This window comes from Chrysemys picta, chromosome 18, assembly GCF_011386835.1.
Source record: "Chrysemys picta bellii isolate R12L10 chromosome 18, ASM1138683v2, whole genome shotgun sequence".
NCBI classification, from domain to species: domain Eukaryota; kingdom Metazoa; phylum Chordata; order Testudines; family Emydidae; genus Chrysemys; species Chrysemys picta.
In genome coordinates, this window is record NC_088808.1 from 21,103,032 (window position 1) to 21,116,991 (window position 13,960).

The window sequence follows — 13,960 nt, forward strand, 5'->3', positions numbered from 1 at the left end:
TTGGTGGCAGGGGGGACGCAGGCCCTCCCACTCCACTGCGTCCCAGCCCGGGGCCCTAGCAGTGACGGAAACTCGCTGCTGTCAGTGGGGATCCTGGCTGCAACACACTGACATCGGCTCTGGCAGTGCAGCAGCCAGACTGGGGTCGGCTGCCCCCGGGCTACTTCCACACTCCCCCTCGGATGGTACCTGGGCCGTCTTGCTGTCGTCGGTGCTCTCCACCAGCATTGGCTCCTCTGGGTAGGTGGCGAAGGGCAGGCTCGGCTCCTCCTCGGGGTACCTAGCACGGGGCAGGCTTGGCCAGTCCTCCTCGGGGTACCTAGCACGGGGCAGGCTTGGCCAGTCCTCCTCGGGGTACCTGGCAAGAGGTAGGCTCGGCTGGCCTGGTGATTCAGCAGGCCGGTCGCGGCCTGTGGCTGTTTCCCAAGTGGGAGCTCGGCCACGGACGTCTGCTCTCTCCGCCGGCCTGGGCTCCACTGAGCTCTGCAGGCGAGCTTTTATACTTCCGGGTCGGGGCCGTGACCCCGGAGGGGCGGGCGCCTGACCCGGTGGCTCCGCCCACGTTGGGATTCGGGGAGCTTCAGCCCTCAGCGGGGTTGTGGGGCGTCCCACCGCCTCGCTATACTCCCTTGCAGCTGTCCCAGAAACGAATCACAACTGATTCTCACAGCAGCTCTGCAAAGGTAGGTGTAGCAGAATAATTCTTGTTTTACAGGTGCGGAAACTGAGGAGACAAGAGACTTGCTCAAGCCACTCAGCAAGATGATCCAGGAGGTCTTTTCCCTCTCTAGTTTACAGGATCCTACAACTACCATTAGCCACATCCAGACCATGCCCAGATGAGCTCTCCAGAGAAATGCCCTGAGCAGTAGAATTCAAGGGTAGAATTCTAAATAGCAAGTCTCACAAGCTACAAAAATAAAAATAAAATCCAGCCATGAAGCAAATTTAAGTTCTGTCTTGGAATCACCAGAGAGAAAACTATTGTGAAAACAAAGGGGATTTTTCCTTTGGCTTGAATTCATCAGCTCTGTCAAAGATTTTGAGGGCAAGCATTATCTAGCACTGGCGAGTGAACCTTATCCAGCTACTTGCTATTGCCACAGTTGCCATGTTCCGCATTATGACCATTATTAGAGTACTGTTTGCAGTGTTGTTGTAGTTGTGTTGGTCCCAGATTATTAGAGAGATAAGGTGGGGGAGGTAATAACTTTTATTAGACCTGAGCTCTGTGAAACTCAAAAGCTTGTCTCCCCCACCAACTGAAATTGGTCCAATAAAAGATATTACCTCACCCACCTTGTCTTTTGTTAGAATATAGAATAATTGTTAATTCTACATCAGACACCGCCCACCTTTGGAGATCTGCGGGAGGTAACACTGGGCATTCTTCTACCGCATGCTTCAAAATCAATTAGCATTGCTGGATAGAATTGGCAGCTCCTAAACACTCAAACTCAGGGTTGCCAAGATGTCATGGGAGAACATGAATGTGGTTTGAATTTTCTGGGTTTCTGTGCAACCAGCCTCCACCTTTCTGTAACTGCAGCCTTACAGCACTACGAGGAAAGAAAAACAGATGGGCCAATCCGTTGGTGCCACGCCACCCTGTCAGCCAAGCCCAGGTCTCTGCATCTGACTGGAATGCATGAGATCAAAACCTGCCCTTCAGGACACAATGGAGGGAAAAGCAACTTGAAAGGGCCCCAAGACTTGACAGCTAACTGCCGCCTGGGGTAAGCAGAAGGCATCGTTGCGTCTGAAGCCATTGCTGACAAACATTAAAAGATTCATTTGGAGCTACTGGCTGACATGAGACCATTTAGTAGATGAAGCCACAATAGCGGTGACCTGAGAGAGAGGAAACCGTTCGTAAAGAGAGAATGCTGCCCGCGGCATTCCAAATGGCAGCCATTTGCAAGGCCTGGGATTTACTATAAGCTGAAAAAGACAACAATTGGGTGATTATTAGAACAAAAGGGAACAATAAAACCTCACTTATGGACGAAGAAAAGTAATTGCACCTCTGCCCACACCGCACAGCAGTGTCTCAGTGTCTGGGAGCCTTGTACCATCACTAGTGGGCTGGGGTAATTCTGCCCCCTATTCTGTGGCTATGGGCATGTCTACACAGTGATAAAAGACTCATGGCACAGTCATGGCTGGCCCAGCTCAGCCGACTCGGGCTCACAGGGCTTGGGCTACAGGGCTATAAAACTGCAGTGTAGATGTCCGGGCTTGTGCTGGAGCCCAGGCCCCGAGACCCTGCAAGCAGGGAGAGCCCTGTCTGATTCCACAGCATGGGGGCAGAATCGAGGCAGCAGGGAGAAAAGAAACTCCATGCATCACAGAGCCCCGGCTCTGTGGGTCTCTCCACATCGAGGTTTGTGATGTTAGTCAAGATGGGAGCAGCAGCAGTGTCCTAACTTCTATGTCTACTCTGAACAAGGCTAGTTGACATGATGGTCAAAACACGGCTAGCCCTTGAGTACTTATGCTCCCTCGGTTGCGACATCAGTAGTAGAAACACAGGCACATTTCTGTTTAAAAAGGCTAAAGGAAGACACTCCTTCATTAAAGGGCAGGTGATCGCTGAACGGTGACTCTGGAGACCTGGACTATATTCCTGGTTCTGGCCACAAATTACATGTGACCTCAGACAAGTCACATGAATCTCTCTCTACCTCAGTTGCCTACATCATAGGGACATTTGGAGGCAAAATTCCTCAGTGTTTTTCAAGTGCTTGGAGATCCTCACACAGCATATACTACAGAAATGCAACATAGCAATCATAAAACAAACAAATTAATTCCCAATAATTGAGGAGAGGCTCAGAGGACAGTAATCTGAAAGTCCCGCTCCTAAGAGTCAAGAATTCAATCCCAGGGATTAATCTATAAAGAAGAAGCACTTCTGCTAGGATGAGTCAGTGTCCTCAAGGTTTCTGCTCCAACACCCTGCCCACTGAGTACTTTTTTAGGGGGCTAACTTTGGAGAGTTTGGCTTTCTTTCCATTTAAGAAGGGGGGAATTGGAACATCTGCAGTATCTTTTTGCAAACAGACAATGTTTGTTGTTGTTCAAGAAGACTGATCCCTCCCCCAGTACATTTTCTTCCTACTCTGGAGGTTCTCCACTCTCCTAGAGATGCTCCAAGAGACACTTTGGTAAATTCGTTGCATTAAAAAACACTTCTCCTGTAGAACGACTACTCTCCAATTTACTGCCTTCATTTCAAAGAAGAAATTTACACCTTAGTACCCCTGGTACTTTCAAAGATAAAAGCAATTACATGAGAACACCAGTGCTAGTTTCAGAACCATGAAAGCCAGGAGGTCGTAAGAACTCCCAGTCCTTCTAGGCATACAAAGGTTGTGGGAATTCTGCTCCAATGTGTGTGTGTGGGGACAGCGCATGAAATGGTATTGATTTAATCAGACTGCAGACTTCCTACAGCTGAAAAACCCATTTCCTTAAAGCATTAGATGGACTACCTCACCACGTTCTGAGCCAGTAGTTTGTCCAAAAGAATAGCTTGGTGTGGGATAGAAGACAACATAAAAGAAAGGAAAGAGGAGGATGAGGGAAATGTCTACAAGGAGGGGATGTAGAACAAAGTCCTTCGGATGCATAATTCTATCGGCTCTCAGATTCCCCACAAAAGATGTTCATTAGAGACTTCCTTAGTGCCCAGCCCATCCAGATCCACAGGTGTGGGCTGGCGAGAGGATTTGGCTCTATGGAAGGGGCTTTACAAGTGAAAGTTTACACAGCTGCCATGAAATGAAGCTTTGTTTGAGATATGTACTCTTCAAAGGACATTCTGATTTCACATGTCTCCGTGCAAGAGACCTCACTTGGGTGCACCGCTCCCTAGTCAGAAATGCAGAGCCTCAGATGCACAACTATCGTTTCTGACAGTCACATGCCTCTCCGGTCTTGCGGAACTGTACACCATCAGGAAGTGTAACAAGCTAGGTTTACAATACATCAGTCAAGTACGCTGACAATTAATGGAACAAAATGAGAATTCTCGGATCATTTTGAGAAGTGTCAAACAACAATCTTACCACCAGCACCAAAACACATCAATACAAAGTACTGGGGGCAAGACAAGGCCGTATTACTGCCACAAAACGCTGACATTTATATATTTAAGAAGTGGTCAGAAATATGCCCTTTTCCTTGGGATTCAGTCATAAATGTAAATTACTACTCAAAATATTTCATGTTAATTCGTTTTTACAAACAACATTGTGCAAGATAGATAAGCAAAAAATTATGCTGCCCAATGTTCTTGGGATGGTTTTGAATTACTTTGCAGAAATGTCTGGCTCTCCAAGGTTTATACGAATTTGCCAGTGTTGTCTTCATGAGTACAATACTTCAGTTCATTACCACATTCTGTTTACTAGACAAAAGCCCCAGTATAGAAAATGGCACTATTATCATGCTTACCTTGCGGGGTTTTTAATTGACACATTATCATAGTTATACCAAGAGGAGGGGGAGACTGATCCCAGAAAGGAATCACTGTCCAGTAGTCAGAGCACTAGCTTAGGGCTTGAGTCCAAGTCCCTGCTGTGCCACAGAGGTCTTGTGTGACCTTGGGCAAGTCCCTTAGCCTCTGCCTCAGTTCCCCCTTTGTAAAATGGGGATAATAGTATTTCCCTACCTCAGACTAAAGCAGAATAAATGGATTTAAGATTGTGAGGTACACAGACCCTATAGTATTAGGGGCCATATAAGTACTAACATAGATAAATCACTGAGCCTAGATCCAAATCCTCAGGAAAGGAAGTTCAGAACCAGGGTTTCACCACACATATTTGAATATCCCATATTGTTCTCATGCAATGAAGTACATAATGAGAGGCTGCACAGGCTATGCCATATGGAAAAGTGCCCATGACTAGACAGCAATGAGATGGATGTTAGGTGAAAGCCAGACTCATAACCAAGAATCATTTAATAGATACCATAAACCATTGTATAGTATATATGCTCGTCAACGGCAGGTGATGAAATCCTTCATTTTATTTACTAATGCCTCTTAACGTGAATTACTATGGCTGTCATCTCTCTCCGCTTACAGCCAGAAACTTAGACCATCTGCTGTTCATTACCACCTACCAGTGTATACATTGATATTGTAACTGGACTTTAGTCGCCGAGCATCTTCTTCATTTGTGTGACAGGCCTACCTTCAACACAGCAAACACCGTTATTCTGGGCCCAAAGTCTGGCCTTCCTATGGTCTTCAGTAGAGCTCCTGCCCAGAACGATTGGGGTGAGACATGGGGGGAGGAAATAAACAAGCATCTGAACTAAACTTACACTGATCATAATCGGACACCAGGGTTACTCTGTCCAGAATGACCAAGTCGCAGAGAACCTGTGAAATGTCAACTCCTCAGAGTTTGACAAAGTCTGGAATCTGGCCGCCTCTTTTCTCACATATTCCTGGATTGTAGCTCTAACTGTTCATAGGTGCATTCTGATTGGCTACAAGTATTATCACTGTCTGCTGATGTCATACCCATCTTATAACTGCCTCCACTATACAGGTATGACATCAGATGGTTTAGATTCTAGGTGGCAAGCATGCACCAGCAAATTCGTTAAGGGTGACTAAAAAAGTTTCCACTCTCTCCAGTTTTCCCAGTGGAACATGATCAAGCAGAATTGTATAAAAGCCGTCCTACCCACTGTGTTAAATTGGTCTGTAAATCCAGCATTAATATCAAACCTGAAAACAGAAGAATGCATATGAACACTAGAACAGCTCTTAATCCTTTGCAGCAGCAGACGCAAAATGCGTATTAACATCCACAGCACCCTATGGCCCCCAATGCTGAGGTGTCTGATTGCCTGAATATTCATCTTCACAACATTGTGAGGCATTTTACAGATGGGAAACTGAGGCACAGAAAGACTAAATAACTTGCCCAAGGTCATGCAGGAAGTCTGTGGCAGAACTGGAAACTGAATTTGGGAATCCCAAATCCCAGACTACCACCATAACCACTGGGCTGTCCTTCCTCTCCAAGCTCCCTTTGCCAATATCCCTGTAAGGTGGAGAGATACTTTTCAGAGGTGGAAACTGAGCTGCAGAGTGGAATAGCGGCTTGGTCCAAATTTACTCAGTGAGTCCATTTCCGAGCCAGGAAAAGAACCCAGATTTTCTGATTCCCACTGCAGGGGTTTAGCCACACAACCATACCCTCACTCCTGGCATTGTATCTGGAAGGATTAGAAACTTTCACAAGGGAAGAATCAGTGACGAAACCTGACAGAGATCAGGTACATGGAAGTCTGATACCATTAGGAATTAACTCCTATACAAGAGCTTAATTTTACAATGGTAAATTAAAAATATTTTTAAGCGAGATGGAGTTGAGCTGCTAAATTCAGTTCTGGGTCAGGAGTTCGAGGGCAAACATACACCCATACACACCACTCATGCCCCCCAAATTCAGAGCTGTTTGGATCTGGGCTTTGGGATCAACCCATTGTTTGCTTATACAGGTCTACAAAGCTCCATAGATACCGTTCTTTGTTCCGGGCAACCGTAACATAAGGCTGATATGTTCAGCACAACAATCACATCGTACAATAAAACAAAGGGTGACTCACATGACCTGCACACAGAAATATCCACCAGTCATAAATTTCAACTCTTCCAATGCTCAGCCCATGCCCTCCCCCACAACCTGGAGAAAAAGATGGGCTCTGTAGAGTGCCCACGGGTTAACAGATCTGAACTCTGGAGAACCGAGGGAGGAAGCGAGTTCCAAAACCAAACTCTCACAGACAAAACTTCGCCAGCAGCTTGAGCATCGCTGCTGATCTCAACTGGGGCCATCTGGCCCAGGGGGAGAGGCGGTTTCTCAGGTAACCAAGGCCAAATCCATTTTGTAGGTTAGACACGATGGGAACCTACTTAAATTCCTGCTATGGAGAACCCACTAAGTAAGCAGGCTACAGCATTCTGGGCTCAGCTTCAGTTTCTGAGCAGCCTTGTGGTGTTGCCACATGAACAGCGCATTGCAGAAATCTAAACTTGAGGTGGAACAAACCGGTGTGACTGCCCCTGCATCAGAGGAAGGGCTACAGGGTTCTTGTCTGACACCGATATTTAAAAAAAGCAAATTAAAAAGCCATCTTTGTCACAGCCTTGATCCATCACAGTGCTGGACCCAGCTCCAAAATCCCAATCAGGGCTGTAATTCCAACAACCCCATTCCCCAAGCTCAGGAGGGTGGGTTCAGACCAGTCTTCCATTTAGGGTGACCAGATGTCCCAATTTTATAGGGACAGTCCCGATTTTTGGGTCTTTTTCTTATATAGGCTCCTATTACCCCCCACCCCCTGTCCCGATTTTTCACACTTGCTGTCTGGTCACCCTACTTCCATTACCCCAAAGTCCAAAAGATGGGTTGGGGGGAAGGGAGCTGAAATGCCAAAGACACGGGAAGAGAGAAACGATTCTACCAGCCAGGTGCAGCTCAGTGAACGTGACTCAGGAAAGCCAAAGCAGATGCGTATGGTGAAGTCTTACCAAACACAGGGTCAGAGCCGGGATACACAATACCTCCTGACTCAGCAATCTAAATATTGTTCAGGTGTAGGCGTTTCAGTCCCTCTCAGAGAGGCAGTGGCCTTGCTCTGTGGGTTCCAACAAGTAGCTATTGTATAGATCTCTGTCCCAGAGGTGTTGTTCCCAAAGTGTCTTGCTAGAGTTGGACGGGAACCCTGTAACGTAACAAGATACTTGCTGCTCTAAGGGCCTGTCTCTAGGGAACTCAGCAGCTGACATAACTGTGTGACACACCTGTTACCTATCTCCAGCTTTTGTGGGACGCTGTAAGGGGCAGGGGAGGAAGCAGGATTCCACCTGTCAGCTGCTGCTGAGCCTGTTTCTCTTTTCTGCACCGAATGCCCTAGGCTGATATTAAAAAAGCCAAAGAGTCCATTTAGTATATTGCAAATCGAGTTCGATCTTACAAGGCCACATTTGCTGGAGAAAACCTTCTGCTCCAGAAATGATCAAATAAAAAATAGCTCTGAGGGTTATTGCCCCAAAAAAGGGAATTTTAACACTGACATGGAAATGTGTTTGACAGCAGGTGGAAAACACGCACACACGTACGCACACACACACACTCCACTCAGCAGCTTGGTTGTTAATATAAAAGGGCTTTAATGGACTCTACAATCACATTGGACCTCTCCGCTGTTCTAATTGCATTTGGGAGCCTGCAGAGAAGTACAAGCCATTTGTTAACGCCTGACTGCCCCCCTGGCGGAGAAGTCATCACTGGCTGTTTAGAAATTACGCTTCCCAAACACTCTGGGGTGGTTCTCCCTCCTGCTGAAGTGCTTGATCTTTAAGGGATGTTGAGTTTAGACTGTTGCTATTTCCCTCATTGGCGTGCTGGGGAGACGTCAGCCAGGGATCTAGCTGTTTTGCTCACGGTGGCAAGTGGCCAAAGCAATGCTCCATTTACTTATTTTCGTTTGAAAAAAGAAAACAAGCACATTTTCTCTTAGAATTTAGCTTTTTTTTTTTTTTAAAAAAAGGGGGTTAAACAATGGCTCCTCGGATTCATTTCCCAGCTACTTCTGCTCAGCCCTTTGTGCTTTTCAAGCCAATCAACGGAGCTCCCTGCAGTGTGCCGTGGGGAGAGAAGAGAGGGTGTTTCAGAAGAGGCCTTAAAAACAAGCTATTCTGTGTGCACATTTCTGATCTCCTAAGATTGCCCCAGGGCAACTGGCCAAAAAGCCCCCTCTTTCCCAGCTGCTTATACAGGGCCTGATTCTGTTGCAAAATTGCTTTTTTGTATTTAAAAAAATAACCCTTGTATCTGGTGTGTCAGAGAAATCAGCAGCACATGAAATGGGAAGGTACATCCTAACACGGCTACCCCTCTGATACTTGACATCCAAGTGAAGGTATTTCCATGTCCTACAGCCAGCCAGCGACTGCCTACCAAATACAGCCGCCTTAAGCCTGCCCCAATGCAGCAAGGTATTTAAAGCATGAGCTAGGTCGGATTCTTGCTGTGGCTTCTCAGTGTTGTTTCCTATCATATGTTCCCTTCTGTGAAGTCCTCCCTGCACCATTAACTCCACTCAATATAGGAATGTAGGCTGCAGCTGAATCTGTTTAAAGTTCCCCCATTTTGGTTCCCATATTCAATAGCCAAGCTCCCCAAAACCCTGTTTCTAAGAACAGTTAAAGATGCGTGTCCTAGACAGAGCCAGATTCTGCACTTTGTTCCACCCCGCTGGGCTCCGGGAGGTTGCACAGGTTGGAATACAATCAGCCCAGATCAGCCCTTTGAGACAAAGAAATAACTCCAATGGCTTTCCTAGGTACCTAGGGTGTGAACTGAGCCAATCCTTCGATGTCCCAACGAAAAGTGCTCCGAGTTCTGTACACCGGGGAAATACAGGTCTCCCACTTTTTCACTTTTAGATGTTCAAATATCAAACACCTTTAGAATCTATTATTTTGAAACAAGCCCACCTCCGTTTTTCTGCACTGGACCCTGAGCCACCACGTTTTTACAGCTGAAATCACTGAAATGTGAAATATTAAGAGAAAAATAAAGCCTACAAGTCTAAGCCATGGGCTTCAATCTCACAGCGAACTAATCTGCATCCATGGGAACAGTTTGTAATATATATTTTTTGTTTTTTACTTCCGCCACCACTTTATTATTTCAGCCCAAACTCCCAGCAACAATTCTCATCGCTCGGCTTAGTGGGACTGCCAGAGACTGTGCAGCATCTGGCTTTGGAGGAGATGGAATATCTTAAATAAGCCATTCACCACTTCAAAGCAATCTTCCCTCTTTTGTTACCTGTAAGCGGCAACAGTGATGTGTAAAACTCTTGATTCAAACTGCCAACTCGGTTATCAGGAAGTGGCACACACAGGAAGGAAGCAAATCAGTGACAGAATTCAGGAAGCCCCGGTCAGTACAAGCTCTGAGGGCTAGACCAGGGTTCAAGAGATCAATCCATTCTTCTCACAGGCTATGAGCTGTTTCCAGCTAATACTTCGTGCTCCACATCTAACCTACAGAATGTCAGAATCACCTCTTAGTTCACTTCAGTGGAATTGCAGCTAAGCCCTTGTTTATACTGGGATTTGAGCCACTGTGGTTGGCAATGGTGCAAGGACCCCATGCCTACCCTAGTGGACTGCAGCAGTGCACCAGCTGAAAGCCCACTGACAAGGCCTACAAGGGGAATTGGGTCCAACATGTTTTGTTGCTGTTCCCACTCCCACTTTCCCAGAGGCAGCGCCCTTACAGATATCCTCTGGAATGTTGATACATGTGACGACCTCCTCTAGAACCCCTGCGGGTTCATTAATTCTGCAATGGCTCTTTGCCCCCCCCCCCAATGGGAACGCTGGATCCCCTGCACATTCCTTCCTTGTGACAGGTTTGCCCCAAAGAAGGGTGTGGAGTAAGGATCACACCAGGAAGGAAGGGTTGGATATCTGGTCTTGGCTCCCAGCCCTGGGCCAGGAGGGCTGGGCAAGCGGAGCATTGAGTCCCGGAGCCTGGCAGAGGGACAATGCCCCTTGTACTTCTCAGTCGGTACCTTTCTGGCTGATTCGCAGCCGATGGGCTCCTACGGGAGTTCCAGCAGTAAGTGCGAGGCCATTTAAGGCCACAATCCAGCTGTAACCCAAGAGTCCCACAACCATGGGGAAGAATAAGCTGGCAGGGCATGAACAGCCACAGAGAGTGAAGCTAGCTGCATTGGCCGCTCTGCCAACAGAGTATCAGCCCTACCCTTCTAGGCGTGTAGGTGCACTTCCCGCAGGACTATGTATCATTCCGAGCTTGTAAGTTCCTTTGAGGAAGTAGGCATAAGGCAAGCAAACTGGCAAAGGGGAAACCACCAAGGGCGTGGAAGAACGGTGCCAAATGAAGCGAGGTTCAGATGCCTACAACGTGCTGAGACCACAGACGTATGCCTGCTTTGGTTCTAATCTACCTGCATGCTGCCTAGTTGCAACTTCCCAGATATTTGAGACCATGCCTCACAAAGTCAGATGGCAAAGATCCACTAGATCACCAGGTGGAGGGCACATGTTCCCCCGAGAGGGAACGTATACAGGAATCCAAGACTTGTGCTTGAGCTCAGCCAAAAAGCCAGATGCTGAGCACTCCATTCCAGACCCCAGGGAGCGCAGCATGCACACAGCATGGTTCTCTATGGTATCCCCCACCTGCTCATGCCACCAGTAAGAGGAGCCCACAAATTCCAATGCCTTGCTTCTAGGGTACGTTCCTTTCTCCCTCTGTTCCAACGGGGACCACATCTGCTAATTCCACAAGTGTTGCTATTTTCCCCCTTGCCCAATGACATATGTAGAGAGGCTGCTTCTGAAATGGCTAATTCCTCCCAAGCAAATGCCAAACAAGTAAAACCTGACATGGGCAGAAGCTTTCCTACCGTGACTCATTTGCTTTGGAAGGCTGAACTTGAAAAAGCACCAAATTACACACTGGGAAATACAGTACATGATCAAAGGTGAGATAACCCATTTGTGCTGAGAAGGAACAGAGTGCTGATGGGGTGAAAGGTTGAAAATAAAGGGGGAATAAAAGGAATACAAAACAGAATAAATAGAACAGGAAGTGAGGGACAACATCTGCATCTTTACAATATTCAGGAAACACTATGGAGGAAGATGCTAGGAACTGAATAATGCAAGTGCAATATAGAACAATATTCTGACCCATCTAAGAAATGGCTCATAGCTCCATGCACATAGCAGCTGTGTGCTTACAGAAAGAGGCTGCAGCATTTGTGTATGCAAATACTTTGATAATTTTCATGTGTGATCATACATAAATTATTCCTCAGATGTGGGATCATGCATCTCTGATTGTAGTTCAAAATATGGTGCATAGGCACATTGCACAGGATTGTGTTATCACCGTACAATAGGCTTCATTTTTATACTGCCCAGATACTGTGCAGTGCAAGTTAACAGTTTTGGGTAGCAGCACTGGAGGTCTCCGTGCTGCCTTTCAGATCTGCTTTTGCTATTCAGAGAGACAGGAGTGCCTATAACATTTTCAAAAGCAACTGGCTTTCTCCTGATTCTGCTGCCTAATTCACAATGGAACATTAGGGTTTTAACATGCCTACCAAAAGCAATGCACTCCACCCCCCCTAAGAGCCACTGATTGCACTGATTTGTTCCTTATATTTAAACAAAAATGTGCCGCCGCCCCCACCCCTCTAAACCTCATGCACCACTGCAGTCCTGCAATACCTTTGTCCGACATCACTCCCCAAGGATCCCATCCTCCGAGCTGGTAACAAGGGGCTGACCCCATGGACATCCTCTGTCGTTGCTGGTGGGACAGTTTTTACATGTGAATTGATCTCGGATGGGGAATTCTTCAGCTTGGCTCTTGCCATTCTAAGAGCTTTGGCTGCCTCCTACTTCCTCCTCTTTTCCCCCTGAACTCTCTCATACATAGCAATCCTTATACTGCCTGCAGTTCAGAGCTGTCGGCATGTACCACCTCCTTCCTCTAGTCACTCTCCCCACTCGCAGCTGCTCAGTGGAACAATCCTGCCCTGTAGATTTATCTTGGTAGCAAGGGAAATTAAGGAAAAGTCCATGGTCGTGCTGCTGTTATGAATTGAGTGCCATGCAGTAAAACAGCAGAGATGACAAGAGATTAATAATGCAGAAGCCTGTATAATGGTTTCACTTCATAAATGAAAAACATATTTGTGTAGTGCAGGATATCCTTTGCCTTGGCTGGCTGATTATTAAAATGACTGGATTGGTTTTATTACTGTACCCAAGACAGCAGTGGCTTGGGGGGCAAGGGATCATAGACATTCTTCTCCATTCCTGTACGTGGGGGTGCTATTCCCCCACCACCACCCGTTTCTTTTTGTAAAATGTCTGAGTGAATTAAATGCAGGTAAATGACAATCTCAGAGGCTGAGTCCTCGCACAGCACAGGGAGAAGCAATACAGGCTTCCCCCACATTGCCCTGTTTACACACCTCAATCCTGACTTAGAAGGAGCACCTCTGTGGGTGAAGGGGAAGTCCATTCAACATGGGCCATTAAGTCCTTGGGCTGGCTCCTGAGATGGCTACCATTCATTAGCACCCATCATAGTGGTGGTTTCAGTGATGTGGGCATTATCCCCATGAAACAGGACTTTCACTCATCGACCCCTCTGCTCCTTATCCCTTGAGCTACCATCAGTTACTAACAGCTTTCAGACACTACTGGTTTAGGCTGGATTCAAACCAGTGACTTTTAAAATAACTGGCTCTTTATCCCACTACCAACGTAACCTGTGTTTCTTTGGTTAAAATATAACTTTGTTAGGAAGTTCTCCAAGGATGCTGAAAAGTAAATCAATCTTAATTATTAATAAAAAATGTCACTCGCATTTCAGTTATCATCCAGGAGGTTCCCACGGATAGTCCTCACTTCAGATCAGTTTGCAACACATCAAACAACAGGGGCAGGAGGGCCTAGTTGCCTTCCGGATTCTATTAAAGAACTCTGGCCGGGTTAGTGCAGAATTTATATATTTAGGCCAGCCAAGTGTGCAGTGGGAGTTTCAGCACCAAGGACAGCACTGGGGCGCCTATGGAACATTTATATGCTGTTTACTTTAAACAAACATTTAAGCTGATATGTGAGAACAAGACTGAGGCCGTACCATATCCTGTGTGTTGCTGAGCTGCTATCAAGATTCCACAAGCTAAGCAAGGTTAAGTGAGTCAAGTACTTGGATGGAAGACCTCCTTGGAAGACTTAGGTGCTGCATGAAATATCCTTGAGAGAGTAGATAGTGGTCTACCTTCTGAGTCGGTGCTGTGCCACTGTGACATCACCATGCTAGGGTGCATTGTGCTATAGGAGGTGCTTTTCTGGAGAAGACTA

General features: G+C 46.7%; 1 protein-coding gene across 11 annotated transcripts in view; it reads right to left on the bottom strand.

Annotated features, from left to right (window-relative positions):
* The window catches only part of KCNT1 (potassium sodium-activated channel subfamily T member 1), a 206,966-nt gene that overhangs the window by 119,982 nt on the left and 73,024 nt on the right, over positions 1 to 13,960 (bottom strand). For 3 of the 11 annotated variants that reach the window (XM_065572206.1, XM_065572208.1, XM_005299470.4), the window contains exon 1: positions 12,311 to 12,534. The exons of 4 other annotated variants lie outside the window; for them this stretch is intronic. In XM_065572206.1, coding sequence (XP_065428278.1) covers positions 12,311 to 12,459 — 149 coding nt within the window. In that variant the 5' untranslated portion in view covers positions 12,460 to 12,534. Of the gene's footprint in view, positions 1 to 12,310; positions 12,552 to 13,960 lie in introns of those variants that run through there. 4 more of the 11 variants (XM_065572205.1, XM_005299469.4, XM_065572207.1 and 1 more) reach the window with 3 other exon arrangements.